The sequence below is a fragment of the Leptopilina heterotoma genome, unplaced genomic scaffold (genome assembly GCF_015476425.1).
Source record: "Leptopilina heterotoma isolate Lh14 unplaced genomic scaffold, ASM1547642v1 Lhet_60, whole genome shotgun sequence".
NCBI classification, from domain to species: domain Eukaryota; kingdom Metazoa; phylum Arthropoda; class Insecta; order Hymenoptera; family Figitidae; genus Leptopilina; species Leptopilina heterotoma.
Genome location: NW_025111138.1, coordinates 8,068,906 through 8,083,674, shown reverse-complemented (window position 1 = coordinate 8,083,674; position 14,769 = coordinate 8,068,906). Strand labels below are relative to the sequence as shown.

The 14,769-nt window shown below is 21.5% G+C and overlaps 2 protein-coding genes across 6 annotated transcripts in view; one reads left to right on the top strand and one right to left on the bottom strand.

Annotated features, from left to right (window-relative positions):
* LOC122509380 (PH and SEC7 domain-containing protein) overlaps window positions 1-14,769 on the bottom strand; it is a 77,360-nt gene that overhangs the window by 55,296 nt on the left and 7,295 nt on the right. The window lies entirely within an intron of this gene.
* Window positions 1,682-14,005, top strand: LOC122509385 (probable tubulin polyglutamylase TTLL9). Its single transcript, XM_043623403.1, has 5 exons — window positions 1,682-1,908; window positions 5,679-6,156; window positions 6,415-6,620; window positions 9,504-9,603; window positions 12,630-14,005. The coding sequence occupies exons 1-5, from the start codon at window positions 1,735-1,737 to the stop codon at window positions 13,058-13,060; spliced, it is 1,389 nt and encodes a 462-aa protein (XP_043479338.1). The 5' UTR covers window positions 1,682-1,734; the 3' UTR covers window positions 13,061-14,005.

Sequence of the window (14,769 nt, the reverse complement as noted above, 5' to 3'; positions counted from 1 at the left end):
CATTAAAATTTTTGTTAAAATACTTTTATTCTTTAGAGAAATTTAATTAAAAATGTATTTAAAATAAATACTTAAATTCTAATAAATAAATTGTAGCAAAGGTTATTAAAATAATTAAATTTCTTTTATAAATTTTAATAAAATTTTTTAATAACTTTTTTCAAGGAATTCCATTAAAATTATTGTATTAAGAATAATATTGAAATTCAGCATAGAGTTTTATTATTTATGAAAATAATTAAATCCCTGTAAAAAATGTTATTTTTTATGAAAATAATTGAATAATATGTGAAAATACTTTGTAAATAATTGAAAATTTTTGAAAATAATTAAAATTTTGTCAAGAATTTTATTAAAATTTTTGAAAATAATTGAATTTTTCCAGAAGAATTTAACTATACTTCTGAAAATAATTGAACTTTGTAATATAGCTTCAAAATTCAATTAAAATTATTAATTATTAATTAAATCCACTATTTTTAATAATAAATTGAATATATATTTAAAAATTTAACTAATTTCAGAAGAATTTTAGTTTAAAAAATTTTTTTTAAATCTAAGTTTTTTTTATAATATTTCTAATTAAATTAATTTAAAATTGAAATTTCACAAAATTTTAAGTCAAAATCTTTTAAAGTTCATCTACTTATGAAAATTGTAAACGCAATTCTTTTAAAATTGAATTAATTTTGAAATACGTACTCTGTAATTAATGAGACAAAATTCATTTTTTAAGTCGTAAAAATCAACTAATCAATAAAAATTCTAATTTTAAGCAGTAAAAGACAAATAATCAGACAAAATTCTATTTGTAAGTAGACAAAGACAATAAATCAGACAAAATTCTACTTAATAATAATAATAATAATAATAATAATAATAATAATAATAATAATAATAATAATAATACGAATAATTAATAATCATTGCAAACTTCCTACGAGTATGAAAAACAGAAAAGTAAAATTAAATTTTCAAAGTTCCAGAGATTTTCATTATTCCATTAATTATTCAAAATGCGATTCGAGTACACAAACGTAATGCGTAAATCTAATTACAAAATAGGATTTGAATACATTTAGTGTTTAGTGATCTCTGTCTCTCTCTCTAAAGATTTAAATGCCTTTGCGCAAACTCATGAGGTGAAAACGGTGGGTTATGACTTCAAGTTATGTGCTTAACGTCATACAACTACAGAGACGTCCTTATGCCACCTATATATATATATATATTTCAAGCTACCGCAGAATCACACTCCAAACTTTGTTCTGACCGGAAAGCAAGACTTGTGTTATTTTGATGAAGTTTAAGTAGACCATTATAGTCCCCATTGCAATTTCTGTCAAAATTTATTATTATATTCTCCCAAAAGTTATTTAATTTCACTATATTTTATCTTAATTTTATCTTAAATCGCAAACAAAAAATCTAATAATAAATCTAAAAATATCAAAATTCTGCAATAAAATAATAACAGATAATTTATAAAAAAAATATTTTCTCACAATTTTCGCAAAAAAAAAAAAATTATTAACAAAAACAAATTTCCCTCAAATGAAGAGAAAAACTTACACTGCGTAAAAATGTTTGCAATGTAAAAATAAAAGACAAACGAACATAATTTGACACTTGAATTAATTCGAGATTCGAGTCGAGCAAAAAAAAAAAAAAAAAAAAAATTACATAAATAAGTTAACCCTATTTTCTTCTTTTCGAGTTGAAAACTTTTGCAAAATGGAATTACTGAAGAATGGCGAGATTATAAATTCATGGATCTCTGCATTTTCAATATCAGATAGGAAGCATTATCCTAACGCGAAGAAGCGACGCTATCACAAGGTTATCAAGTTTCGTTGTGACTTTCCCTCAACGCAAGTTAAGGTGATGCTTGCAAGAGGTTGGGTTCAGGTAATTAAATTGAATACCTTATTTAGCCTCAGTTATATCTTTACAAGAAACTATTTATTCTCAAAAAATAAAAGTATTTACTCCAAAAAATTGCAAAACAATCTTTAGAGATGAAGGAAAATGGAGGAAAAAAATAAAAATGGCCAAAAATAGTAATCGAGAATTACCACCGAATTTATAATCTCCGCATTTTTAAAAAAAAACCACCAGAAAGACTAAAAACGTAATCAACGCATTTCACCCTGACCCACTAAACTAGATACACACGAATAACAAGAACACTTGTAAAATATGATTCATAAATTAAGTAATGAATTTTTCTTCTTTAATTCTCAAGAAAAACTTTCATTTCACAATTAGGAAAACTAAAATGCTCATTAATAAATCTTTTTAGTTGCATACTTCACAGTCTTCTTGCTGCTATCTTCTTGTTAAATTGCAAAAAAATCTCATTAGCGACTAGAATTCAATCCAAAATGGAAACATTTTCCCCCTTGAAGAAGAATAATAAACTTCAATTCCGTATTTTTGTTAAAATTTCCATGCCACCCACTTAATTTTGAAAATCAAATTTTAAAGTAAAATATTTTTCATAAAGCTTCAACTTGCACCTAGTTATGAGAACACACTACTTAATTTTATCAAAATTTTATGTTGATTTTAAACAAAAAAATATTTAATAATTTTGATTTTTAATTTAATCCCTAACCCTAAAGAATATTCTGCGATTTACTCTAAAAATGATTAGATATACTAAAAAAATGTTCTTACATTTATTTACGAATTTTTGTATAATTGTAAAATTATTCGAAAACATCACAAAATATATTTAACTAAAATACTTTGTTAAATCAATTATTTAAAAAATAATTTTTGAAAAAGTTCTTTGAGAATTTTCAAATCCATTTGTTTACAATTCAATTTTACCCGAAACTTCGATTACTCGGAAATTCTTCAATTAAATATGAAACTAAAAACTTGAAAAAAATTTTTAAAAACATTCAATTAAACTTTTTCAAAAAAAAATTAATTCTAAAGAATTGTTAGTTAAAAGTATGAAAATTAAAAATTAATAAAAAAAGTATAAAAAATTCAGATTTTCAAAGATTTTAATTTAGCCTTTTCAAAATTCAATTATTTCTAAAAATTCATGTTATAATCCTTTTAATGTTTAATTATAATCTAAAATTTTAACTAAAATTCATTTTTAATCAATTTTTCTTATGGAATTCTACGAGAATTCAAAATTATTTAAATAGAAAAATAAATAATTTATTGAATAATTCAATGTTTCTTAAAATTTAATTCTCATAAAGAAGTTTATTAACAAATTTTTAAATAGAATTGAATTCTTTTGACAATTTCGAATCAAATTTTTAAGAATAATTACACTTTTCGAGGAATTCGATTAAAAATAATTTAAATTCTGCGATAAGACTTTATTATTTAAATGAAAATAATTGAATCCCTGTAAAAAAAATTTTAGTATTTATGAAAATAATTGAATTATTGCGAAGAAATTTATAAAAACTTTGTAAATAATTGAATTACTGGGAAATTTTTATTATTTATAAAAATAATTGAATGTTCACGTAGAATTTTATCAACATTTTTTTAAATACCTAATTGAATAGAATATAAATTTTATTAAAATAAGAGATATTGAAAATCATTGAATTGAGAAAATTTTTGAAAATAATTGAATTTCGGAAAATCAATAACATTTTAATATAATTTTAGCAGAAAATTTTCATTTTTAAGTTTACATTTGTCGATTTTTTATTAAAATTTTTGAGAATTTAATTATTTTCAAAATTTGCAATGAAGGTTCTTTAGAAGTTGATTTTCAAAAATTGTTATAAAATATACTTGATCAAAAAAGGAATTATTTTTAAATAAATTTTACAATAAATTTTACAAAATTTCATTTATTTAAAATCGTTTTCATTGTACATATTTCGAAAATTTAATTAGAGAAATAATTCAAAAAGAATTTTATCCTCAAATTTTTAAATAATTGAATTCTTTTGACAAAATTTTAATAAAATTTTTAAGAATAATTATACATTTTTCGAGGGATTCGATTAAAATTAAATATTAAAAATAATTGAAACTCTGTAATTAGTTTTATTATATATGAAAATAATTAAATTATTGCGATGAATTTAATGCCAAATTTTAAAACATTTGAATTTTTCGAAAAAATTTATGCAAATTTATTTTAAATAATTGAATTCCGGTGAAATTTGCATTTATTTGGAAAATAATTTAATGTTCGTGTAGAATATTATCAAAATTTTTGTTTAATAATTAAATTCTTTTGGGAAATTCTATTAAAGTAGTAGAATATTGAAAATTATGGAATTAAGAAAAAATTTCGAAAATTGGTGAAATTTTACCATGAATTTTATTAAAATTTTGGAAAATAACTGTATTTTATTACGTTTGAAAATAATTGAATTCTTTTTATGAATAACTATTATTTATGAAAATAATTGTATTTTGTCGAAGAATTTTGCTACTCATTTATAAAGATAATTAAAATGTTCACGACAATTTTTTTTTATAAGTAGTTTATTAAAATTTTTGCCAATAATTTAATTTTTGAGAAGAATTTCGCTACCTATTTATAAAGATAATTTCATTATTAACAAGAATTCAAAAAAAATTTTAAAACTAATATAATTTCTGCAAAAGAATTTTATTACTTTTCAAAAAATTGAATTCTTGTAATAAATTTTGATATTTATGAAAATAATTGAATTTTAGAAAAGAATTTTATTAAAATTCCTTTAAATAATTGATTTTATGGGAAAAATTTTGTTGTTTAACAAGATAATTAAATTCTTTTGCAAAATTACTTGAAAAATTTTTTAAAAATAAATTGAATCATTGCAACGAATTTTACTATTTTATTGAATAATATTGAATATTTCTTCAATTTGAATTCTTTCGTCAAAGTTTTAATAAAATTTTTAAGAATAGTTGCATTTTTCGTGTAATTTATTTAAAGTTGTATTAAAAATATTTAAAATCCTGCCGTGGAAATAATGAAATTTTATTATTTACGAAAATAATTGAATCGTTTCGTAGAATTGTATCAAACATTATTTTCAATAATTAAATCTTTGATAAATTTTTTGAAAATAGTGAATATTGAAAATTATTCGAATGCGAAAAACTTAAAAATAAAATTAAAATTTTGCAGAGAATTTGATTTAAATTTTTTGAAAATAATTGAATTTTTAGCGAAAAATTTTGCTAATTATAAAGATAATTGAATTCTTGACGAAATATTCCTTAAATTTTTTTAAAATAATTGAATTTCTTCGAAGAATTTTATTACTTTCGAAAATAATTGAATTCTTGTAATGAATGTTGTTATTTATAAAAATAATTGAATTTCGCAAAGAATTTTGCATTCAAGAATAATTGAATCTTTGTGAAGAATCTTGTTATTTATCAAGATAATTGCATTAAAACTTTTGAAATAATTAAATAATATTAAAAAATTCATTCTGTTCAGAAATAGAAAAAAATTTTGAAGGTGTTGTATTAGAATTCGTGGTAGTTTGATAGTTCATGAGTCAAATAAAAAAAGATACTAGAGTTCAGAATTTTCTTATGAATTCTAAAAATTTAATTTTTTCCAGTACTTTTAATAAAAATCCCTGACTTTTCCCCGACTTAATTCTACTTTCCCTGACCTGTGGAAACCCTGTAATTGCTTTTGAATGAATTTTCCTACAAATATCTAATTTAATCCACAGATAGACGATCCGAATGATACTGATTGGAATTTGTGGTGGTGTGAAACAAACGATATTCGTTTGGCTTTTGAAAATAAACTCGCACCTCATCAAAGAGTGCCGCACTTTCGAAATCATTACGAGCTCACACGTAAGAATTATCTCTATCGAAATTTAAAGAGATACGAGAAATTATTAATAAACTCCGGCAAGCAGAATGAGGGTAAATTTTGTTCATCAATGCCAATAACATTTGAATTACCCAATGAATATCGAATGTTGGTCGAGGAATACCGCAAACAACAGGGATCCACCTGGATAGTAAAACCCGTCACCGGCTCTCAAGGTCGTGGAATATTTCTCTTCCGCAAACTCAAAGACCTTTACGAATGGAAACCAAAGGAATCAACCGCAAATGCATCAACAACGCACACCAATGCAGGAAAAGTCGAGACTTTTGTGGTTCAAAAGTATGTCGAGAATCCATATTTGCTAGCAGGTCATTTTCCATTTCAATATTTTACTTTGAGAGTTAAAACAAAATAAATGGAAAATATTTGAAAATCTGAGAAGGATTTTTCTCGGTGGAAATTCTATAATATTTTCTTGCGGAGAGAAAATATTTTTGAAAGAATCTCTCTTTAAACTTCAAATGGCATTTGTATTTCTTGCTTGTGATGCATAAACTTTGGAAAAATTGTTATTGTATCCTTTTCTTTTCTTTCTTTCTTTTTTTTTTTTTGCTTTCGATCGACAGGGCGGAAGTTTGATTTGCGCATTTACGTCCTAGTCACGTCCTTTCATCCGTTGAAGGTGTGGTTGGCAAGAGAGGGTTTTGCTCGGCTGTCCGGCGAATTATTTGCGCTTGATAAAATCGACGACAGTAGGATCCATCTAACCAACATGGCTATTCAACTAAAAGGAAGATCGCTAGACGATGAAAAACACTCGTCACCTGAGAATGTTCAGGTAAAAGCTGGTAAAATTCTCACCTCAAAATACCCATTTCACACTCACTCACCGTTTCTTCCTCTCACAATTTTCCGTTAACCAACAATCGGACCAACACATTTCATCTATAAATTAATTTAATTCAATTTAATTAAACTATCAAATACCTTGAATAACTAGTATTTAATTGACCTAATAAATACCTTTAATCCCTTTGAAAACCAATATTTTAACCAGCAAAATCGACAAATATTACCTTGTGCTTTTAACCTATTAATCAAGTTGACATTTTTTTCTAAAATGAAGCTAAAGTTCTCAACGTTTTTAAAAGCGAAATAGAGAAAATAATGAGAGGATTTATAAAAATACATTTTTAAAAAGAAATTTAAATTGACGCACTAAAAAAAAAACTCGTTTTAGTAGAGTCAAAAAAAAAAGATTCAGTATTTCTCTGTCTTTTTACAGATTTCCATAAAAAAATATTAACTTTCATTCATTATACCTTCGATTCTAAATTTTTCTAAAATTCAATTATTTTCCAAATTTTTAGTAAGAATTCTTTTCACAAAAGATTATATATAAAAATAATTTCAAAAATATTTAATAATGTATACCTACTCTGAATAATAAAATTGATTTCAATTAAATTTGACAAAATTTCCAACTAATTGGAAATTTAATTTAATCTTCATAAATTATTTACGAGAATTTAACTATCTTTAAACAAATTTTAATGACAATTTTTCAAAAGATCAATAATTTTTTTTCAATTTTCAAATGAAATAATACAAAGTACGAACAAATTTCTATTAAATAAATATATAAATATTTATCTACTTTTTCAAAGGAATTAAAAACTTGAATAATTTTAATAAGAAACCTTTTTGAAATTTATAACTATACATCCGCAAAAATTACAAACTGCAATTAATTCATCGAAAATTAAATCATTTTTTATTTTTTTTTTGAGTTTTTGAATAAAATTATTCAAAATTTTAATAATTTTCTAAGAAAATAAAAATTAGTTTAAAATAAACATTTCAATACTACAACAGTTATAGGTATAAATAATGAAATTTTCAGACTTCAGTTTAAAAATCTATTTGAAATTTAATTATTTCTAGAAATTCATACTATAACGCTTCAAATATTTAATTAATATTCTCAAAATTTTTTAATAAAATTCATAATTATTTAAATCAATTTTTATTACAAAGTTCAACGAGAATTCAATTATTTAAGAACAAAAATAAATAATTTAATTATTGCAAAGAATTTTATTAAATTTTTTCGAATAATTGAATTCCTGTTAAAAAATTTAGTATTTATAAAAATAATTTAATTATTGCAAAGAATTTTATTAAATTTTTTTAAATAATTGAATTCTTGTTAAAAAATTTAGTATTTGTGAAAATAATTGAATTCTTGTGAAGAATTTTCTGTAAATTTTTGAAAATAATTGAATTTTGTAAAGAATTTTTTTGTAAAAATTTTGAAAATTATTAAATTCCTTCGAAGAAGTTTACTATTTTAAAAATAATTGAACTCTTGCAAAAAATTTTATTATATTTTTAAAAGTTTTTCGAAGAATTTAATTACAATTTTTAAGAATAATATAATTTTTCCGACGAATTAAATTAAAATTGAATTAAAAATAATTTAATTCATTCGAGAAACTTTACTAAAATTGAAAAAATGAAATGCTAAATTGCAATAGTATTGGAATTAATTGAATTTTGTTAAACAATTTTTATTATTTAAGAAAATAATTGAAAATTAATTTTTTTCGAAAATTTTCAATATCATTTTTCAGAATAATTGCATTTTTCGAGGAATTAATTGAAAATGATATTAAAAATAATTGAAATACTGCAAATAATTGTATTATTTATGAAAATAATTGAATTTTTAAAGAATTTTTTAGTAAAAATTTTGAAAATAATTAAATTTTTTCTTGGAATTTAATTACCTACTATTGTATTAATAAAAATAATTGAATTCTTACGAATTAAATCGTTTCAAAGAATGTTATTAAAATTAAAAGAAAAATAATTGAATTATTTCGAATAATTTAATTAAAATTCTGTAATAAAAATAATTGAATTCTTACGGAGAATTTTTTTTGAAAATTGTATATTATGATTATTTAATTGAATTTTTGTAAAGATTTTATTATTCTAAAAAATAATTGAATTATTTCGAATAATTTAATTAAAATTCTGTAATAAAAATAATTGAATTCTTACGAAGAATTTTTTTTGAAAATTGTATATTATGATTATTTAATTGAATTTTTGTGAAGATTTTATTATTCTAAAAAATAATTGAATTATTTCGAATAATTTAATTAAAATTCTGTAATAAAAATAATTGAATTCTTACGATGAATATTTTTTGAAAATTGTATTATGAATATTTAATTGAATTTTTGTAAAGATTTTATTATTCTAAAAAATAATTGAAATTTTTGCGAAGAATTAAAAATAATTGAATTCTTTTAAAAAATTTGAATAAAATAGTAGTTTTTGAAAATAATTGCAAATTTCAGCGACGTGAAAATAATTTAATTAAATTTTAGCAAAAAAAATGTCCTTAAAATTGTTGAAAATAATTGAATCGTTTCAAAGAATTTTATTAAAATTTTTTTAATTGTTTCCAAGTATTTTATTAAAATTTTTGCAAGAATAATTTTTTTATTTCAATTATTAGCAGATTTTAATAGTAAAGTTCTGCAAATTATCAAAAAAATGAAAGAAAATAGTTGCTTTTTAGTGTCGCAGTACAAAAAAACACAAACAAAATCTCAAAATGTTTGCTTCCTGTGTCCCCTTTTTTTCTCCAAGCAATTTACAAATATTTAAATGTTTCTTTTATTTTTTTTGTGTATTTTTTTAGAGTAAACATGGATATAAATGGAGTCTTCGAAAAGTTCGAGAATACATGACTGCGCGGCATGGCGTCACTGCAGTTAACAATCTTCTGTCTCGTATTGCTGGTAAATACTTATTCGTGTTGCCACCCCATTATTCTAAGACATTTCGTGCGTTAAACCGCCCACAGAATTGCACGATGTTCCGATAAATGATTATGTTGATCGCTTTAACAATTTAAATGGAAGCGGTTTTCACAGTTTCCAGGAAATTTTCGCGAAAAGTCGATTACAACTTTAATTTTCAAATGAATTCACATCCCCTTAAGAGTTTCAAACACTTCTCATAAGAAAATTCTTCTCAATTTTTCATTCTCATTAAGTGCAAGAATCTTGCAAATTTTAGCAAAGTTATGTATGTGACGTGTACCCGTAGAAAGGTACCTAAAAGAAGTAGAAAATTTAAGGATACGTTTGGAAAATTTTTTTAAAAAATGCATAAAGACGAAGTTTAAGTCCACAACGTTAATCAACGAAAAAAACGAGAAAAAAATTGAAAAATTTCCAAATAATTGAAATTTGGTAAAAATTTTTAAAAATAATTGAAATTTGATAAAAGCTATTTAAAATAATTGAAGTTTTGATAAATAGGTACCTATAAAAAATAATCAAATTTTAGAAGAACTTCAATTATAAATTCATCAACATTATTTCTCCGAAATTTCAATAAGTATAAAAAATTAATTTTTACAAATTTTAATTTACTTTATTCGCCGATAATTGATTCTTAAAAAATTATAATAAAACAATTGAATTTTTTTTTTTTGAAGAATTTTAAATGAAAATTTTTAAACATTATGATTGTTTTCTCCAAAATGTTAAAAGTGATTCAAAAAAATTTTAATGTTACTTTTTGAATTTTATTAAAATTTGTTTAAATAATTGAATTCTTGTGAAAAACTTTATGTGTGAAAATAATTGAATTCTTGTGAAGAATTTTATTAAAATTTTTGAAAATAATTGAATTTTTTTGAAGAATTTTTTAGTACAAAATTTTGAAAATAATTGAATTCCTTTGAATAATTTTATTATTTAAAAAAATAATTGAACTTTTGCAATTATAATTTTTTTTAATTTTTTCAAAAAATGTAGGTAATTACAATTTTTAAATAATAATAAAATTTTTCCGAAAAATTGTATTTAAATTTTTTCTTTATTTTTGAATTTTTTTGAAGAATTCATTAACAATTTTTAAATATAATGAAATTTTTGTAGACGAACTGAATTAAAATTATTGTATTAAAAATGATTGAATTCTTATAAAGAATTTTATATTTATTATATTATTTTTAATGTTATAAAATAATTCTAAAAATTAGTTTTTTAAAAATATTGTAATGTAATTTTTCGAAAATAATTGAATTTCTTTAAAGAATTTTTATACAATTGAAAGAAAACTGAAAATATTGAAAATAATTAAATTTTAAAAAATTCTAAGAATTACTTTTTTTATATATACCTATTTACTCTTGAAGATTTTTTATCAAAATTTTCTAAAATTCAATTATTTTAAACATTTGCAATTAAAGTTCTTCAAAAGTTGATTTTCAAAAATTGTAATAAAATAGGTACTTGATGAAAAAAATCAATTATTTTCAATTATATTTTACAAAATTTCAGTTATTCATAATCTTCATAATCATATATTTCGAAAATTTAATTAGAAAAATGATTTAAAAATAATTTTTGAATGATTTGTCTATAGTTATTTTTTAGGAGCTAATTTTCATTCATTTTCATTTTTAAATCTAGTGAAGAGTTTTTATTAAAATTTTTGAGAATTTAATTAATTTCGAAAGTTTGCATTTAAAATTCTTCGAAAGTTGATTTTCAAAAATTGTAATTAAATACTTGAAAAAAAACAATTATTTTCAATTAAATTTTACAAAATTCCAATTGTTTATCCTGTCTAATGTTTTTAATTGTATAATCCGAAAATTTAATTAGAAAAAATTAATTTTATTTATTAATTAATTTTATTCAAAATTTTACTAATTTTTTAAGAAAATAATAAATTAATTTAAAATAAACATTTGAATATAACAACAGTTATACAAATAATAAAATTTTCAGACTTTAATTTAAAAATCTATTGAAATTTAATTTTTCCTATAAAATTGGAAGTAATTGAATTTTGGTAAACAATTCTTATTATTTATGAAAATAATTAAATTCTTCGAAAATTTCTAATATCATTTTTCAGAATAATTGCATTTTTCGAAGAATTAATTGAAAATTATATAAAAAATAATTGAAATACTGAAAAGAATTTTATTATTTATGAAAATAATTGAATTCGTTCGAGAAATGTTATTAAAATTGAAAAAATGAAATATTACATTGCAATTGTATTGGAAGTAATTACGGATTTTGGTAAACAATTTTTATTATTTATGAAAATAATTGAAAATTAATTTCTTTCGGAAATTTTTAATATCATTTTTCAGAATAATTGCATTTTTCGAGAAATGAATTGAAAATTTTATTAAAAATAATTGAAATACAGCAAAGAATTTTATTATTTATGAAAATAATTGAATTTTTAAAGAATTTTTTAGTAAAATTTTTGAAAATAATTGAATTTTTGAAGAATTTTTTAGTAAAAATTTTGAAAAATAATAAACTTTTTCCTGGAATTCATTTTCTATTGTAATTAATAAAAATAATTGAAAGCTCGCGAATTAAATCGTTTCAAAGAATGTTATTAAAATTGAAAGAAAAATAATTGAATTATTTTGAATAATTCAATTAAAATTGTGTAATAAAAATAATTAAATTCTTGGGATGGATTTTTTTTTTGAAAATTACTATGAATAATTGAATTTTTGTTGATTTTATTATTCTAAAATATAATTGAATTTCTGTGAAGAATTAAAAATAATTGAATTCTTTTAAGAAATTTTTACTAAAAATAATAGTTATTGAAAAAAATTGCAAATAAGTCGGAAAAATCGCACTTTTTTGAAAATAGTTGGAAAAAATCGCATTTTTCAAAAATAGTCGATAAAAGAGTGGAAAAAAGTGATAATATCCGAGAACTGTAGAAATTTCGACTAAGTTTTCTTTAAAAATTCTTTTTTTCTTTTGCGTAGGTGTTATTATGGCAAGTTTGCAAGCGGTACAACCGGTAATGATGCAGGAGAATAATTCCTTCGAGTTATACGGTTATGATATACTTTTGGATGAACATTTGACGCCCTGGTTACTCGAGGTTAATGCATCGCCTGCACTTGCACCCACGGATCACGAGGATTATCGTGTAAAATTCGACATACTAGACGACGTGCTCAACATTTTGGATCTGGAGCGAATGTTAACTGGCAGTGAAATTAGAGTTGGTGGTTTTGATCTTCTCTGGAACGATGCTCCCGTCTGGATTACTTGTCCTAATCCTTTACCCTGTGGAAATGAGCCTCTCAACTGTCCAACACATCTCAAAAGGTTAAACATCTTTCTCGGCGCTAGGAACAATCGTGTTGAACAATTACGCCAACTACACGAGAGCTTAAAGGACAATTTGTGAAATTAGAAAACATTTCACAAAAATCCATTTGAAAATCCATTTGCTTATTGTGTTTTCTTTTGTTTTTGTACGTTTCTCTTTTTTCTCTCGACAGTGATTTATTTCACGTCGAGGTAAATTATCTTCTTTATATCAACTTTGAATTTTCAAAATAAAGCACAAAAAAAATACAAAAACTATTTTTATATATTTTCAATTAAATTGAAAATTCCATGATTAAATTATTAATTGGAAAATGTGTCGAGAGCAAAATCGCATAAATTGAATAAATTGAAAATGAAAATAGTAGGAAATTTATCATCTAGCGGAAGAATATAATTAAATTCGTGAAACGTTGTGTTGTTGTTGTTGCAGCTGTTCACTTTTGCCTTCAATGTAAAATGCAAACCATAAAAGATTGCCTGCTCGTATATTTTGTATTTATGTAACGAATAAAACTTTCCAACTTTTGAGATGAAGGAAATTTTTTTTTTTTTTTTTTTTTTTTTTTTTTAAGTTTAATTTTTCAGATCGTGAGAGTAAATATGGTTTCACGTTAGCTCTTTAGAGATTGAATATGTGATTATATTGATCCTAAGACGAAACTTTGTGAAATTACCCTTAAACCACACGCATAGAACATCCATTATAGTTTATGTACACAACAATGTTGCTCCAATTTAACGACGCTAAAATGTGTATACGCGCAACGTCTCTAAAGGTGTTACGAAACTGTCGCAAACAATGTTATGCACTTTTGAAATTTCGTCGGGAGAGAATTATTCTGTTGACCTTATATGATAAAATTTTCAACATTCTTCATTAATGTATAGAAAAATTTTCACTATTTACAAATTTAAATAGGAAAAAAAATTGTAACAGTTAAAATCAGACTTCGTACCCGATAATTAATTTTTAATAAAGTATATCAAAGAGTAGCTTTAAGACTGAAAAAAAATTGTAAAAATGTATTCATCGAAAAATTTAATTTAACGCCTCAATTTTTTCATAATTATACTAAATTAAATTACATTCAAAAATAGAATAATTTTTTTAAAATAAATACTTAAATACCTATTTATTTTTCCACATGAATTAAAATATTTTAGAATGATGTAAAGCCTTTTTGAAATTTAAATATTTCTAAAAATTACAACTATAATTTTTTCGAAATTCAATCATTTTTATTTGTAGAAATTTTTAAATATAATTATTCAAAACTTTAATTATCTTTATTTCGCAATTCTATTTTTCAAAATTTCAAAACATTTGTTAAATAAATATTTAAATACTTCTTATTTTTTTTTTATCAGGAAATAAAATTTAAAGAATTTTAATTTAAAAATCTATATAAATTGAATTATTTCTAAAAATTTCCATTATAACGCTTCTAATATTCAATTATTATCTAAAATTTTAACTGAAATTCAATTTTAAATCAGTTATTATCAAAAAATTCTATGATAATTCAATTATTTAAATACAAAAATTCAATTATTATCTAAAAATTTTACTGAAATTAAATTTTAAAGCAGTTCTTATTAAAAAATTCTATGAGAATTCAATTATTTAAATACAAAAACAAGTAATTTGTTGAATAATTGAATATTCCTTAAAATTGAATTATCATAAAGAATTTTATCACCAAATTTTTAAATAATTGAATTCTTTCGACGAATGTTAATAAAATTTTTAAGATTAATTAAATTTTTCGAGGAATTCGATTAAAA

Coding starts and splice junctions, on each gene's coding strand:
- LOC122509385 (XM_043623403.1), top strand. CDS start 1,735: ATGGAATTACTGAAGAATGGCGAGATTATAAATTCATGGATCTCTGCA. Junction 1,909..5,678: donor TTGCAAGAGGTTGGGTTCAG/GTAATTAAATTG, acceptor TTTAATCCACAG/ATAGACGATCCGAATGATAC. Junction 6,157..6,414: donor GAATCCATATTTGCTAGCAG/GTCATTTTCCAT, acceptor TTCGATCGACAG/GGCGGAAGTTTGATTTGCGC.